Consider the following 17,637-nt stretch of genomic DNA (forward strand, 5'->3'; position numbering starts at 1 on the left):
AGCGGGCGATGGCGTCAAGTGCCTATTCACTGGTTGGTGCCGCGTGAACAGGGAGGGTTGTGTTGAGGGGCACTGCTGGTTCTCGGTCGAACAGAAGGAAGAATGGGGAATAACCGGCTGTGTCGCGGCACGAGGAATTATAAGCAAATGTGACAAACGGTAGAGCGAGGGCCCCGTCAGTGTGATCTGAAGAGACATATTCTGCGAGCATGTTTGTGAGAGTGCAATTGAGACGCTCCGTGAGGTCATTTGTTTGCGGATGGTATGACGTACATAGTTTGTGCCTCATGGCACAGGACTGCAGGATGTCCGCAATAACTTTTGATAGGAATGTCCCGCCACGATCTATGAGAAGTTGTCGTGGAACTCCATGTAATAAAATCGCGTCACGTAGAAGAAAATCGGCGACATCTGTGGCGCAGCTTGTAGGAAGCACTCGGGTGATGGTGCAGTGCGTGGCGTAATCCGTGGCCACAGCGATCCACCTGTTTCCAGAGGTAGAAAGAGAAAAAGGGCCAAGTAAATCCAAACGAACCTGAAAGAATGGTTCTGCGGGAATGTTGAATGGTTGAAGGTACCCAGCAGGGAGCGTCGATGGTGTCTTGCGTCGCTGGTATTTCTCGCAGCTACATATCTTCGAACGGAGCGAGCAAGCCCTGGCCAAAAGAAGCATCGGCGGATCCAGTCGTAGGTACGTAACTCACCTAGGTGACTGGCAGTGGGGAGGTCGTGAAGTTCACGGAGAACAGCCAAGCGAAGGTGTTTAGGGATCACACGGAGATTATCACAAGCAGGGCCGTCGGGGTGAATGTTGTGGCGGTAGAATACGCCATCTTGAAGTGTGAATAAGCGAAGGTAACTGTTGGCAAGGGACAATTCCAGGCGGTCAATGATGATACGCAAGGACGGGTCACGGCGCTGCTCATCGATGACATGGAGCAGTGGAAAAACAGAGAGAACACAGGCGTCAGTGTCAGTATCAGATGTAGAGGTCGCGTCTTCGACTGGGTACCGAGAGAGGCAATCTGCATCCTGGTGTTAGCGCCCCGACTTGTAAGTCATTGTGTAGGGATACTTTTGTAGTCGGAGGGCCCAACGACCGAGCTGGCCAGTAGGATCCTTGATCGACGAAAGCCAACAGAGCGCATGACGGTCTGTGATTACTGAGAAGGGCTTGCCATATAAATATGGGCGAAACTTTGAAACAGCCCAGACGACAGCAAGATATTCGCGCTCGGTAATCGAATAGTTGCGCACTGCAGTTGTCAGGAGCCGGCTAGCGTAGGCTATAATGCTGTCGTGTCCGTGTTGGCGTTGCATCAATGCGGCGCCGATTCCATAACCACCGGCATCGGTTCAGACCTCTGTAGGTGCGGACGGGTCAAAGTGGGCCAAGACCAGTGGATTTGTGAGAATCGTTATAAGGCATGAAAATGCGGAAGCCTGAGGGTAGCCCCACGTAAAAGGCACGTCTTTCTTCAGAAGTTCAGTGATTCGTCGAGCGATTGCTGCGAAATCTTTCATGAACCGTCGGAAATAAGAACAGAGCCCTACAAAACTCCGGACGTCTTTGACAGACTGAGGTATAGGAAAATCCGTTACTGCTCGAACCTTCGCTGGGTTGGGTTGTACTCCGGGCATCGACGAGATGGCCTAGCACTGCAATCTGTCGGCGCCCGAAGTGGCACTTCGATGAGTTTAATTGGAGCCCAGCCTTGCGGAAGACGTCAACGATAGCTGCGACGCACTCAAGGTGCGTCTCAAATGTACAGAAAAGCACAAGGACGTCATCGAGGTAACAAAGGCAAGTTGACCACTTGAAACCTTGAAGCAGTGAGTCGACCATCCGTTCAAATGTGGCAGGGGCATTGCATAAATCGAACGGCATAACCTTGAATTGGTAGAGGCCATCTGGAGTGACGAAGGCAGTCTGTTTATGGTCTTGCTCATCGACGGAAATCTGCCAATAACCAGATCGAAGGTCGATGGATGAAAAGTATTTGGCACCGTGAAGACAATCAAGAGCTTCATCGATTCGTGATAAAGGGTAAACGTCCTTTTTAGTAATTTGATGTAGGTGGCAGTAATCAACGCAGAAATGCCACGTGCCATCTTTCTTTTTGACGAGCACGACCGGCGACGTCCAAGGACTCGACGAAGGCTCAACAATGCCTCTGTCTGGCGAGCATCTTGTTTACTTCCTGCTGAATAACTTGCCGCTCGGCCGTGGACACGCGATACGGTCGGTGGTGAATGGAAACAGCATCACCAGTGTTTATCTGATGCTTAACAAGATTGTCAGTGTCAAATATGTCGCGGTAGGAAAGCAAAAGGCGATATAGGGCGGCTGCATGGTCAGGTGCGAGGTCCGGAGTGACCATGGGACGTAATGGGCCGTCCAGATTCAAGGCATCCTGTGGGTAATAAGGAGGATCTGAAGATGCGTTGGCTGCAAAAGCAGTGACGTGGTCGTCTGTCACTGGCCATAGCATGGCCACCGCTCTGCCTTCAGGTAACACTTGCTTCGTCAAGCCAAAATTGAAAATGGGGAGACACATCCCATTAGTGGCAAGGGTTATGATGGTGTGTGGCACAGAGATGTCGCACGCCAGGAGGACATCACGAATAGGTGCGGTGACATAATCGCCATCAGGCACTGATGCTGTTGAAGCCAATTCGACAAAGGTTAGGGCTTTTGGAGGTAAGCGAACAAACGCTGTAGTCCAGAGGGTACTCGGTAGTTCAGGGCGAACGCCTGAAAGAAGAGGAAGCTCGAGGCACAGCGAACTGGTGGAACAGTCGATGAGGGCAGAATGCGTTGTCAGAAAGTCGAGCCCGAAGATTAGGTCATGAGGGCAACTGGTCAGTATGGTGAACAGGACTAGAACTTGGCGGCCAGCAATTCCTATGCGAGCAGTGCACATACCCCTGATGGCAACAGCGGCGCCATTGGCAACGTGTACCGCTCGAGTGATGATAGGCGTAATAACTTTTTTGAGGCGACGACATAAGTTAGCTCTCATTATGGATACTTGGGCTCCAGTATCAATTAATGCTGTCAACGGAACACCAACAACGACGGAGGATTTGGACAGGACGAACGTGATGCAGCACTACCTCCAAGAGCTGCATGGCCTAGTTTTCTGTCCGGTGGTTTGGCGAGGAAAAGCAACGAGGTTGGAGTGACTGGGAGCGATGGCGTTGAGGCGACGGCGATCGCACGGAGGAGCGGCTGGCTGTCAGGGGCATCAGAAGTAGGGTACAGACGGCGAGGTGAATAACGGCGAACGTCGGCATATGGGCTAGGAGCATGGAATGAACTCCTGTGCTGCGGCATCCAGGTGGTACGGCAGTGGCGGGATATATGACCAACGTGGTGGCAGCGGAAGCAGATCGATCTGTCTTCTGGGGTTCGCCATTCAGCAGGATGGCGTGGTCTGAGAGCGAAATACTGGTCGTGACAGGTTGCAGACATGACAATGGGTGCCGAATCAGGTCGGGAGACAGAGCAGGCGGTGGGGATGCCAAGGTTTGCAAGGTTTTTGAATGAATTGTTCCATGTATTGTAATCGCTGACTAGATATCGAGCCAGTCTTCGACGTCTTCCCCGTGTAAGCCAGCAAATACTTGTGGGTCACACTAATGGCTGTTGATTGTCCAGATGGAAGAAGACTGGGCAGAGACGGCAGCATTAGTTGTACAGGGTGGGTCTTGACTGGTCATTGTAACACGGTGCGGTGATGCGACCACCGGAGCAGAGCTCCAGGGAGAAATCGTGAGAGGACTAAGAAGCAGCCTCCACCACTTGTAAGAAACTTGTTTATTTTCGAAGATTCCGTGCTATGACAACAAATAAGTCGTGGCTCTGATGATGATATGTACAGATACGATGATGACATGAATTGATGATGATATGTAAAGATGAGGAAGTGAGGTACGAATACTTTGCTCGCAATATGAGCAATAAAAAATGTGAAATGCACTATACACAATGGTTATCAAGAGTCAAGCTCAGCACACAGGCAGAAAATCCATGACCTGGCTGCAGATGGTTTGATAATACAGGTTACACTATAGTGTCTGCAATCAGCTCATACTCAATTGTTATTCAGGTCCCTGTGAAACAAGGAGCACCGTCAGACAAGGAGCCAAATTTTATGCACTTACACTGAGCTCGACGCTTCTTAAGCAAGTTCTGTTATTGCTGATATGTATTTATGCTATGCATGTGATATGCTTGGAGGATGGTTTATGGACCAGAATTGTGGCACAGCAAAAGGACGAGAGAACCGACACATTGTTTCTCTCGTCCTTTTCCTGCGCCTCAGTTCAGGTGATAGATCAACTAGCTCAGCAACGTTTTTTTATTGGTAGATGGTACACGTGCTTCTGGTTTTCATAAGTAAACTGTTGTTGGAAGTGCATCTTCTTGTGTCCATGATTCTGCTTGCGCTACTAGAATATTCCTTATTACGATCCCATACCAAAAAGCCCACATTGCAGCCCCCATTCTTCTTTGGCGTTGCTGCACTGACAAGTGTCACGATCCCATTAAGTGTCATTTTTCACTGATTTTCGAGGGAAATGCCATTAAATGCTGACAACACAGGCATTTCTTTTACCTAAGTTACCGCCCGTGTGGCTTTCAGTGTGCAACTTTAAGTGTGGGGTTTTTTTGTCGCAAATATTTCAGCAAGCACCAAACAGGCCAAGCAGTTCTAACTCAAACCACATGTCGGGCCATCACTTCAATGCTCCATAATGAAACAGATGTAATCGACATCTTAAGGAAAGTGTTGAAATTTTGTTCTGTCAAGGTGAGGTAGTTGCTGCTACGGTGTCAACATCTGTTCTCCTTCTTCATCATCATTTCGTGCTGGGTGTGGCTATTTCATGTTTTAGCAGGTCCTGTGCACCACATTACATTGGTACAGACAGCGGTAAATTAAAGTCCACCTTGTCCTGGCTTGACTACTGATGCCTCATCTTGTTGCGATCATCGACGAACTGGGTGCATCTGTAATGAGGCCGCACTTCTCCTCGAATGAGGCTGTACGATGTTTACCATGGCTCTGCGAATAATTGTTCGAGACCACTTAGTGAATTACACCTTGGCCTCTTGCAATAGACAGTGAGAGCAGGACAATACACAACAGCAGTCTTAGCGCATGCTGCGTGATGCCTGGTCGGGCTCCTGTACGACCTGCTCGAAACGAGGCATTTTTGTTTAGGCTTGCAGTTGATCATACCTGTTTAGCAGCTCATGTGTGTATGCAAGGGTGTCGAGTAAGGACAGAATGTGTGCAGCCTCGGCACTGCTGGGCCATCGCGGTGCCATGGCTTGCACGGTGGCGGTGGAGTCGGTCATCGCGGAGCACTACGACAACCAAATCCGCGAACTGCTGGCCGATGCTGGCGAGGATCACGTCGAACTGCTGGACTTGCTGCGCCGGTGTCGAGACGACGAGCAGGCACACCACGACACAGCTCTTGAACACGGTGCCGAAGGGACACCACTATATGCTCTGCTCACAGCTGCCATCAAGGCCGGCTGCCGTGGCGCCATTTGGGTCGCCGAAAGGGTCTGAGTGAACAGAAATCTGGTGGGCGCAGTGCAAGGCAGACCCAGACGGGTTCATAAATAAAACAACTGTGAGAATACATGTGGTGCAACGAGTACAAACATTTGTACAAGTCTGTAATTTAAAGCAGATGAAAGGCTAAAACCATGCAGCCCTTTTGCTGGCTCTGTCTACTTCTGGGGCGTTCATGGTGAAGGAATTTTTTCGCTTCAGAAATACCGAGTTATGGCTGCAAGTGGCTCTGACTAATGCTGTCAGGGCTTGGACGTGTGATAAAATGAATGGCGTGAGGACAGCCACCAGCTAAGCTCGGTTGGGCACGTGTCATGCACTGGTGGCTTGGTTGTTTCATTTCCCTTGTTGCAAATTAAAATCAAATCGTTGTCTTTCTGCAGATGAGGGAAGGCAAAGCTTCTCTGCTATAAATGCTCCCCTGGGATTTATTGTCAGCGTCATGTGCCAGCTACTAAGAAAGCAATTCCCCCAGGTTCCCCAATTTTTATTGATAAACTTACATATGACATTTTTTCAAATTAGGACTCCAACATGTGTAGTAGTAGTGATTAAATTGAAAATGGGACATCTCGGTTGGTCAGTGAAGTAAATTCATATTAGAAGCAGAAAAAAAGAACACCGATCGAAGGGTAGCCGACATTTGGACTTCCAGCCGGAAGCATTGGTTGAACGTCAATCCTTTTGATAGCAACAAGCTTGGTCGCCATTCTGTTTTTCTGTTTCTTATAGAGTGTGAGATTCACGAGCCCCTGATTTACCTCTTCTAATGTTATTGTTAAAGGGCCCCTCACTAGCGCCCATTGCAAGTTTTAGTTATACACGGAAAGACTTAAAACGCCATGCAGGGACCGTTCTAAAAATTTTTTCAACTTGGTTTGTTATTGAATGAGATAAAACTGAATGCCGTGTTACTGTACCACCAGGAGGCGAGTAGCTGCCAACACAGATGACGCAGTTATGGTAATCGAAAGTGAGATAGAGTAAATAGGATGCAAAAAATGGAAACAACAAGATCCTGGAGATTTACAAGAATGGGAAGAAAGAAATTAGAAGGGAAAATTTGTATGATAACACAATGGGCAGTGCCTTGCTATTTAAGGCTCAAGCTGGTTGCCTAAGGACAAAAACATACCAGAGCAGATATTAATACAAGATGAGGCATGTGTATGCTACAACAAAAATCTGGAGACCACTCCGGATTTTGATACTTTACACTTGATACACTGATACCTGTAGGTAATGTACACCTTCCAGAAGCGCTTGAATTTAAAGAGGATGGAAGCATTAGCCAGTCAGCAGTAGAGATGAGCAAGAGATATTTAGAGTATTGGTGGAGAAAAAGCAGGGCAGAGATTGATACGACCGGATCTGTTGCAGGCATAGATAGCACGGTACGAGATAGAGAAGTTTTGAGGAAGAGAGAAAAGGTTAAAAAGATGTATACAAAAATGGATCTAGAATGAAAAACATGTATAGCATACCCGAGTAACTCAAGCCGATAAGGTGACCATTTGCCACTGCCATGTTTCAGAGAGTATGCCAATAAATTATCATCATCAGATACCCTATGTTTCGTGTAGTGTCTGCAAGTGACATTTCCTGACCTCCTTTTCCCCAACTGGAGCCACAAGACCAGGTCGGGTTCACGTGACGAGCCCCGCCTCCAGTTATCTTGTTCTCTGCCTTTTCTGCTGAGTGGCACATTCCCGGTGGCAGCGTTGTGCGTACTGCACTGGACGATTTCTTGAAGCTACGAGTCATATTGAGCAATGTTGCTAGGAGTGCGATATACATCATAACGAGTTAGTGTCTGTTACATTGACTCTCTGGTTTGAAGTGGTGCTTCTCCACGGACACGCTGGCTTTGGTTCGAAACTTCTAATATTCTTGGGGGAAGAGGTAGGGGGCAAAGCACTGTAATACTTTGCAGACATCATTGCAGGTGCATGAACTATAGCCTGCGCTTGTCTATTTAGAATGGCCTAGTTTGGTGAACCTGCTCCCAGCAAGAGAAGCACAATCACATGCACAAATGCCTCTTTGCAGTGCGTGTTTCTTCACTCCAATGACTAATAAAATGCGGAATGCACAATACCACAAACAAAGGAGAGAAGTCATGCGGATTCTACGCACTGTGGGAATCTGTGTAAGGAAAGTTTTCTGTGCTGTTTGCTTTGATTGACAATAATGAGCAGTGATGTAGATGGCGAACATTTAATTTCTTCAGCATTCAGTGCCATATGAGAGTGGGGAGTTGATGTTAAACATTAGCTTGCATACACCACTGCTGTTTGTCTGTGTAGTACACTGAACACACAGCGAGAGGTGTTTGCTTGAGGCATTGTTGTGTGCCACTGTTCGTCACCTCCAAGAAGCTTAGCATTGCCTCACACAGCACATTTCAGTGTTGCACAAGTGTTAAACTTCAACTGAATAATGGGGCTGTGTGTGGCCAAAACCACTATCAGATTATGAGGCACCGCTCACGGACTAGTTAGTACATATTCTTGAATAGTTTGTGCAGCGCAACAAAAACAGGGAAGGAACACTGAAACAACTCTTCCGTTCAAGCTACTGTAAGAGGGATAATCAAATGCGGGTGACTTTAAATGATGTTGCAGGTAGACGTTGACCTGGTGCTGCCAGGTGCCTTTCTCTGAAGTGATAACCCTGAGAGGACAGTGCACTTTGTGCATTTTGGCTGACAAAGACATCCAAGCACAAATTATCTGTCTTTTATATGGCTTTCCTCAGACTATCATGCTTTCTTTTCTTTTTTTGGAATCAGTGAGGTTAAAGAGACACTAAAGGCAAATATTATTCAAGGTAGACTGTTAAAGTGCTATTCCAAAACCTCGCAGCACTTGTTTTGTGCGAGGAAAATACTTCAAGAGAAAATTGTGTCTAAAGGGTGCGGATACCCAATTCAAGTCGCCCGCTCCCGAGCACGGAAGTGGTGACGTTGCATACACTATCTCTGCCCTTTACAACCCTCTGTGAGTACAATGTCGCCCGACAGATGGCACTACGTTTTTTTTTTTTCTTTTGCGCAAGAACGCAAACGCACCGCCATAGATTAACCGAGCGAAGACGGGACCCGCCGATGCAGCTGCTTTTATCTGTGACATCACACAAACATGGAAATCTCTGCTACGTGCACTTGTTGGACCAAATCCAGCCCAGCACTGTGCAATAACGAAACTACTGAAATAGAAAGGCATGGGCAGTGCAGAGTTCAGCAAAAACGAAACCTTTTGACCACCCGCATCGCTGTAAAGGGTAACCTCAATGAGTTATTTTTTCTAAGCGTCAAATATAACTGGACAAATAGCATTTTTCTTCCGTCTTATAATGCAATGCAATTATCTTTTTATTATGAGAAGATGAGTACTAGCGATAGAAATAAAATGAGGAGTGCCTTCGTCATCGGGCTAGTACTTGAATGCTCCTGGTGAGTCGCAAATCTTGTATTTACCTCAATTTCTCAATTATTAAATCTTTGTTGACGATAATATTGACTCCATAGGCGTCCTTGAGCATTGATCTATCACTTTAGCTTCCCCTAAAGGGGCTGACAACTGGCCAAAATGTGTTGAAACATTGACAAAAATGAAATGACCATGATTTATAGTGATAGATACCAGCACACTGTTCGCGATTTAAGTAGGAATTATAATTCTAAGTTGGCAAAAAAAGTCTCAAGAACCAGCAAGTGGCGAGACCTGGCAGTACTTGATACTTCGGATATATTCTGTGAGATAACTGTACCTAAGTAAGTCCACTGTTCTTAAGTACAGCTTAAATATTGCTTAAAATTGCAGTTGGTATATTATTAGATTATCGCCCATTATTCTATGCTTTGGAAAGCAAAAACGCATGCGTGGCTACGGCAACACGCTGAACAGTGTATCACGTGGAAAGGCGTCCTTTTGTTTTCGATCCGAATGGTTTCGTTTTGAGTGCTTGGACAGGAAACCTTGAAAACACATAGCAATTATCGTAGAAATTGTTTAGCAATCCGGAAAGCCTGAATCGCAGAGACATCGACTTGCTAAAGAAAATCGCACTTCATTACGGCACGGCCACACTTGTTTTCTGCCTCCTACTAATGCCAGAGTATAATTGCTATTGCGTTCACCTATCACCATTTTCAGCATGCTTCCAGTGAACGACCATCTTCACTGCAGATAGAAAAATTCTGGATAAAAAATGTTCCACGGTGTTTTCCACATTAGCACTTCGTGATTAGACACTCTGACCAGTAAGCTTTCCATTGCACACACAAAAAAAAAATGGGTACCATGAAAATTGGTTGCAAGTTCCTTTAATATTTACCTTGAGTGTCCCCAAAATCGGAAAGGGGCGCAAGGGCCAGAGGAGGAGCGCACGCCGCGGAATTTACGGAGAAGCGTGCGGTGGCATGTGGCGGGCGAGTGGAGAAGGAGGGTAGGTTTGGCGCACTGGGTTTGCCACGTCCCACACACTCTGAAGTTACAGCGATCACCACAGAGGGCAAAAAATCAACCACGGTGCATTCCAGCATGAAACGCATAAATGGAGCAACTGCAATCTGGTCATATACTTTGTATTTTTTCTCCTAGGGGCGCTCAACGCGGCTAAATATTTTATCTATATATGTACATATATAACCGACAAACGTAGTTAACATGTCATTTCCTTTTGTAAATTAAGGAGGCCATTGTTTTTCTTGGACTTCTGTTATTAATGTATGTGCTTTATTAAAGGTTTTCAGACTTCACAGACATGTGATAAGCAGCAGCCCACTGGTATCGATTGCAGTCCGGACCGTTTATTCAGATTGTACGGTGGTAATACTTGCAAATGGCATGGTCGTTTCCTTTGAGCAGCATCACTCAGGTTCGTTTAATTAGATAACAATAATATCTCATCCAGTTTATGCGTCCCACATTCGATAGCCACCACAATGCGTTTTTTTTTTACGCTTGGTTTGCCACGCGGCATAACGTCATAATGGAGCTAAATATAAACATGCGGGCCCATTTCATAGAGCTACTACAACAATCACTTATAATATGTGTTGTCCATAGTCCATATTTCATAGTCTTCTGCTTGATCACTGTTAAATTTGACACTTTTGAGCACACTTTCGCGAATTGTCTTTGTCCATGGGCACGTCCAAAGTAGATGGCGGCCTTCCACTGCAAGCGCAGGAGCGGAGGACTTTGGGCACTAGCTTCGTATGAGTGACCCCAAGTGATGGCTGGTGTAAGCACCGCCCTGGCCCGAAGTCTCTGTAGAGAGACTTCTTCAATCCGAGAAAGATTGTGGAGAGAGGAGCAGGCACGCGTGTGTCACGAGAGGGAGAGATGATGAGTTACAGGTGTTGAGAAAGAGTGAGCAATGGCCCATAAGCAATGGCCCACAAGGTCGTTGCTCTGCTCATGACCATGTGCCTGTACCCCGTCGTCAGTGATGTTGACACGTGTAGAATTATCAATTTTGCGTATCTGCTCACAAATACACAACATTTTCATTACTTGTTCGAGATTCTTAACTGCGCCGAGGCTGTCAGTATAGATGTGGGTTTCGCTGACGTTATTCAAGTTGGCAAGGGTTTCTATCTCATCGTGTTTCAGCTCAAATAAGGGGTCTGAAAAGTCCGTTGCATACCTGCGAGTGGCTTGGACCTCGAGGTATGTAGGACTTTAAAAGGCTATTTGTTCTCCTTTTGAGTTAACCGCCACATACCATACAACATTCTGTAGGAAATAAGGATAGTAGCTTTATCAGCCGTATAAACTTCCAAACATAAAATTATGGGGTTTTACATGTCAAAATCACTTTCTGATTATGAGGCACGCTGTTGTGCGGGACTGCGCAAATTTCAATCTCCTGGGGTTCCTTAACGTGCACCTAAACCAAAGTACATGGGCGTTTTTGCATTTCGCATCCATCAAAATGCGGCCACCGTGGCCGGGATTCGCTCCCGTGACCTCATGCTTAGCAGCCCAGCATGGGGGAGGGGGGACAGAGCCCCCCCTTCGATGTCAAAGCCTATCCCTTCACACACATGAAATGTCATTACCAGAGTTTTTGCCAGAAATGTCATTACCATTACCAGAGTCGCCCACATCATTTGATGTTCCTTTTGACTTGCCTCAACCTTTTCACTTAAAATCTTATTGTGGCTAATTATGCGAGAAGTTACTGCAAGGAACACACGAGACGAAAAAGACAACACGAAGCAGTGGCTAATAGCTTACTGCGTCATTGTTGGTGCGGACGTGCACAGCTTTTCATTCATACTTTCGCTTTATTTCTGCAAATCCTGACCATAGGAGGACAAGCACATTAGGAGCTCTAGCGGCCAGCTGCCTCATTCGTATTTTCTCAGTTCCACATTTTTCTAAATTTACACTGTAAACACCATGCACATATCCTATATATTTAACTATATACACAGGACAAAGAGTATTATATTTTTTGAAAGAGAAGAAGGTAGCCAATTACAAATTATTTCTAGAGGTGTGGGTAGCCTACGTCTAGAGAATATGTTGCTGTATGTTCATCTTCTTCAAATTGCTTTGCGTACTTTTTTGACCCTGAAAAGAACCTGCAGACTTCAGTGACCCCTTTGGCAGTCTTTTATCAACACGGCGTCTCAAATGCATATGAATAATATGTGTCCCAGTATTGCTTCTCTTTCCAGTGAGCAATGCTAACGACTCATGAAATAAACAGAACTTTTATGACAATTTACAACATCTTATTAGGGATGGAAACATCGTCAGTTGCATGCACAGATCATAAATATGTACAGGGTGTCCCAATTAACTATGACACACGGAGATTAAGAAAAAAGAGCAATTGTGTTACTTGAAGAAAACCTAGAGCATATTTTTCCGGTACAGTGGAATAGCTTCCAGTAATTTTTTTCATTACTGAGATTTAATTAGGTAATTGTAATTATTTATCTAGCACAGGACATACTATTCTAATTATCAAAAGTGCCAACGACGCATTTGTAGGCACAGCGAAGGGATATCTAACTGCTGTATTTTCAGCGATGTACTAATTGTGTATTAATATTTTTCTAGTGACAAATAAACCATGCAAAATATGAAAAATACCATGTGACTGCGCTCCCACCCGCATGATAAAGCTGCGCCCTCGAACAGGCTCCTTCTGAGTAAGCCAAAACGAAATAAAGGAAATAAAGAAAAACACCATGATCGAGCTAGTTCCTTATCTGCCACACCGTGGTTGAAGTAACATGTCCCGTTTGGTGTTAGAAACAATCTGTGAGAGCTGTTGTCCTTGCGTAGATAAATTGCGCGGATGGTTCTTCCTCTTTCTTTTTTTCTTTCTTTTTTTTTTGCCACAAAAGCTATCACCACTAAAGCGAACTGACGACGTCAATCCAAATGTTTAAAGGTGCGTTTTGTTTCGTCCCAGTCGCCATGTCTTTCTCTATTGCGCAGAAGGGAAACATGATCCTTGCCTTGGGAGCTGCAACTGGCAACAAGAGGAAGGCCGCAGTTATATATATTAGTCTTGGAAGTGTGCCGGTAGATGAAACGCATTGACTATCATCAGGAATGATAAAAACCTAAGACAAACCGGCAGCTTCCAGAAACAGCGGCGGACAACTCCATCTTTGAGTCCTAGCATTTAAACGTGCGGATGTTCTAGCATTTATGGCCTCAATCCTCATGCTAGCGTGCGGGACGTGGTCGCCCAGGTACTGTTAGATACGGGACTTTTCCCTGAACCTCCTTCGAGTTCACCAGACCACATCAAATCACGTCACACCTAATTAAGGAGCGCAGAAGCACATCTAGCACGTTCCCGAGGCGCAGCACGTCCAAATAAGTTGGCGTCCCCCACCTCGTGCACCTTTATGTGGAGCTATTGTACCACTGTTTGACTCTTCCTGAACATGTAGCGGGAGCCTGGCACGGTTCTAGGTAACCTGGGTCCCGAGGAAAGCTGCTTTGCAGCTCTGAAAGGTCGCTCGAAGACAACCTGTCTCCCCCCCATCTGCCTATTGTGACGGCGCTTGCAAGCCGCGAGGCAACAACGGCCGTACTGCACCGTGAAGCCCTGGGAGCAACCCCCCCCCAACCCGTCCGCCTTTGTGACGGCAGTTGCAGACCAAGAAGGCCATACCGCAGACAAGTAATCCCTCGGGCAATTGGAGCCCAAGGAGCGACCCTCTGCGCCGGGTGTGACTTACATTCGCACGGGCGCCTACTATTGGCCGAAAATGACGCCGCGTGAGCGGGCTCGCTGATTGGCCAAAAATAACGCCACCTGAGCGGGCTTGCCGATTGGCTGAACGTGACGTGACTTCGAGACACTGAAGGAGTCAAAAGCCAGAGACCGGGAGAGCAAGAGAGCATTCCTTCATTCATCTCTTTCGAGCTTCTTGCCACGGGCCGCAGCGTCCGAGTTGCTGCCGGCCCGTAATGACTTTATGACTTTTAATTTCTTTGTACTCTCACTGCAAATAATGTAAATAAACCTCCAGCTTTCATCTCAAAGTACTCCTCAACCTCGGTCAACTCCCGCACCCAATGGCAAGGCCCAATATCTGGGGGACAGCAATTGGGATTGTCCTCCAGATCCAACAACTGGTGGCAGCACTACGGATGAGCCTTCGTCCAAAGAAATCCTGAGGAACCGGGAACAGCGAAGAAGAGAGAGCCTTCGTTGAAAGAAGTCCTAAGGAACTGGGAACAACGAAGAAGAAAGCCTTCGACCCAGAGAGTCCTGAGGAACCCGGAACAGCGAAGAAGAGCCTTCGTCCAAAAAAGTCCGAAGGAACTGGGAACACCGAAGAAGAAGAAAAAGCCTTCGACCCAGAGAGTCCTGAGGAACCCGGAACAGCGAAAAAAGAGCCTTCGTCCAAAGTAGTCCTGAGGAACTGGGAACAGCGAAAAAGAGCGAGCCTTCGACCCAGAGAGTACTGAGGAACCGAGAACAGCGGACCAATGAACCAGATGGCAGGGTGCTGTAACCGTAAGTGAGTGCGTGGTTTTTTTTTTTTTTCGTTTGATTCGCCAGACTTCAAATGTTGTGCTTATTTTGATAGTTCTAGGAATCTGGAATTTGTGGCATATTGTGTGTTTGCACAAATTAAGGAAAGCAGTTCTAACCACCAGTCGGGGCAGCTGCCATGGTCTTAGAAGGTTGACGAGGTTAGACTTGTTATTGGTGTGCGACGATTTGGGAGTTGAGGCGGACGAACAGATGAAAAAGCCAGCTATCATAAAGGCTATTCAAGATAGTGGCAATGATGATGAAAGCATTGAGATTGCTTGGGAGGTGGTACAAGAAACATGTTGGGAGGTGGTACAAGAAACACGTAAGCGTGAGCGTCAAAAATGTGAGCAAAAGTAAAAATTAAATTATGGGGTTTTACGTGTCAAAACCACTTTCTGATTATGAGGCACGCCGTAGTAGAGGACTCCGGAAATTTCGACCACCTGGGGTTCTTTAACGTGCACCTAAATCTAAGTACACGGGTGTTTTCGCATTTCGCCCCCATCGAAATGTGGCCGCCGTGGCCGGGATTCGATCCCGCGACCTCGTGCTCAGCCGCCCAACAACATAGCCACTGAGCAACCACGGCGAGTTGAGCAAAAGTACGAGAAAGAGAAGGCAGCGTTGGAAAAACAGATACAATATTTTTAGCAGCTAAAGGCACAAAGACAACAGCTGTCTCATAATTCTGTAGGTAGTACAGAGCAAAAGAATGAGGAAGTATCTAGCAGATTTTCGCCAAAAGCCAACGAAAGAAGTAGTGCCTGTGAGATTAGTGGCACATTCATAGGTGAACGGAAAGGGCTAGCTGCGAACCATCATGGGTCGGAACCATCATGGGGCTAGCTGCGAACCATCATTTCTGTGAACTATCATGGGTCGGTTAACCTCACCAACTCTTGATCCTTCCCCGAATCTCTTCTCTATTTCCGACGGAGTCCTGTACAAACGCAACTTGCGCCCTGATGGTGCTGACCTACTGCTGGCCGTACCGGGGCACTTTCAACGCATTGTGCTTCAACAAATCCATGACGCACCCGTCGCTGGGCATTTTGGTGTTACTCACACCTTTGACCAAGTCTGGCACCGTTTCTGCTGGCCCGATCTCTTCCGCTCTGTGCGCCGGTATGTGACTGCTTGCGATTTGTGCCAACGCTGGAAACCCACTCCCATGGCTCCAGCTGGGCTTTTACAACCCATCGATATTCCCACAGAGCCGTTCATTCGCGTGGGACTCAACCTACCTGGCCCTTTCCCTTTCTTAACTGAAAACAACAAATGGATCGCCGTTGCAACCGATTACGCCACGCGCTTCGCCATTAAAGGAGCTCTGCTTACAAGTTGTGCTACTGACGTCGCGGATTTCCTCCTACACAACGTCATCCTGCACCACCATGCTCCACGTCAGCTTCTCACGGATCGCAGATGTTACTTCTTGTCAAAGGTCATTGATGATATCCTCCACCTATGCTCTACTGAGCATCAAATAGCCACTGCTTACCATCCACAGACTAACGGTCTTGCAGACCGACTGAACTGAACACTTACCGACAAGGTAGCTAGGTACGTTTCTCCAGACCACCAGGACTGGGACGTCGCTCTGCCACATGTCACGCTTTGCAGAAGGGTTGACATCCAGAAAACTTGGTACATAGTTTGAGTACACACTCAAATACAGTATTGTTAAAAGAGGGATTGCAATGAATTGTTTGTGCAATATGTACTCGAAAAAAGCTGTCACCACGCTATTAAAAGTGGCTTTGACATACAATTCCAACGTTTGGAAGCCACAGGGTTCCCGCAGCCCCTTTTGAAAGAGGTGGCTGAATCGCTGCTTCAGAAGCTTAAGAAAGAACGTATGAAGCTGGGAGATGTTGGGGCAACGGAACATAGAAAACTCGAAGTCATGCCGTATGTGCATAAATTGAGCCACAACATCAAAAAGGTTGCGGCCAAGCGGGTAGTAAGTTCAGTGTTTTCTGCTCCTTGCAAGCTTTCAGGTCTGTGCTCGCGCATTTCTCGAGGCAGGGCAAGGAAGCACGTTTGCACAACGTAGCACGAAAACCTTGTCACGGCATGTGTCACACAGGTGGTGTATAAGTTCCCTCTCACATGCGATGAGTTTACATAGGCAAAACCGGTCTATGTATTATTGACCGGCTGCGTGAGCACCGCTCCTCCCTGGGGTCCGATGACGGTGAAAACTTGCCTCGTTATTGCGATTAATGTGGCTGTTACCCATTGTTCAGCAATGTAATGATTCTTGGTAGAGGCAAGGGCAAAGAGCGAGAAATCTTGGAAATGTGCTACATCAGGTTATTAGGCGACGACTGCATTAGTTCAACCTCGTTGCGCTTACTTGAAAAATAATTTGCTTTCTTTAGGTTGGTCACGATAGATGTTATGTCTTTTCAATGCTCTCTGATTAGTGATGCTGCTGTTGCGCATGCTCTGCAGGCCTTGCTCGGACTATGCCGTTTCTAATAAAGCTCAGTTGATAGTCCAGTCGTTGTGGTGTGAATACCTCTTCTTGTCCTTTGTCTTTTGTGACTGGTTTTTTCCTTCAACCATATGTCACCTTCGCGTACAATTCATCCTACCATGACACTGCAGGTTACTCGCCGTTTTATCTACTGTTCGGCCGTGATCCCGTACTTCCACAGGTCACACAGCCACACACTGGTTATGCCCGCGAGGGGATTTCTATGGCTGCTCAGATTGCCCGCGCTCGCTTCACCGATTCCCAGGCTTCCCAGAAGTCCTGTTAGAATACGCACCATAGGGACTTGCAGTATACACCTGGCTCCCTCGTGCTCCTGTGGTGACCAGGTCATCGTGTGGGCCTATAAGAAACATTTCTGTCGCAATATTCGAGTCCCCACCGAATCTTGCGGCAGCTTTTAGATGTGGCAGACAATATCGCTCCCGAAGAGCCAGTCCCATCGTCCGTGCAGCCAAGAACCAATTTTGTTCATGTCTCCCGTTTAAAGCCCTACGTGTATGTCTTTGCCAG

General features: G+C 46.9%; 2 protein-coding genes across 7 annotated transcripts in view; one reads left to right on the forward strand and one right to left on the reverse strand.

The window, feature by feature from the left end:
• LOC126529780 (5-demethoxyubiquinone hydroxylase, mitochondrial-like) overlaps positions 1-7,165 on the forward strand; it is a 52,556-nt gene extending 45,391 nt beyond the window's left edge. For both annotated transcript variants that reach the window (XM_055070009.2, XM_055070010.2), the window contains one exon: positions 5,308-7,165. In XM_055070009.2, the coding sequence (XP_054925984.2) occupies positions 5,308-5,588 (281 nt within the window). In that variant the 3' untranslated portion in view covers positions 5,589-7,165. The remainder of the gene's footprint in view (positions 1-5,307) is intronic.
• Positions 1-17,637, reverse strand: part of LOC126529774 (protein shifted-like) — a 384,912-nt gene that overhangs the window by 33,145 nt on the left and 334,130 nt on the right. The window lies entirely within an intron of this gene.

The sequence above is a fragment of the Dermacentor andersoni genome, chromosome 9, assembly GCF_023375885.2.
Source record: "Dermacentor andersoni chromosome 9, qqDerAnde1_hic_scaffold, whole genome shotgun sequence".
In the NCBI taxonomy this organism is placed as follows: domain Eukaryota; kingdom Metazoa; phylum Arthropoda; class Arachnida; order Ixodida; family Ixodidae; genus Dermacentor; species Dermacentor andersoni.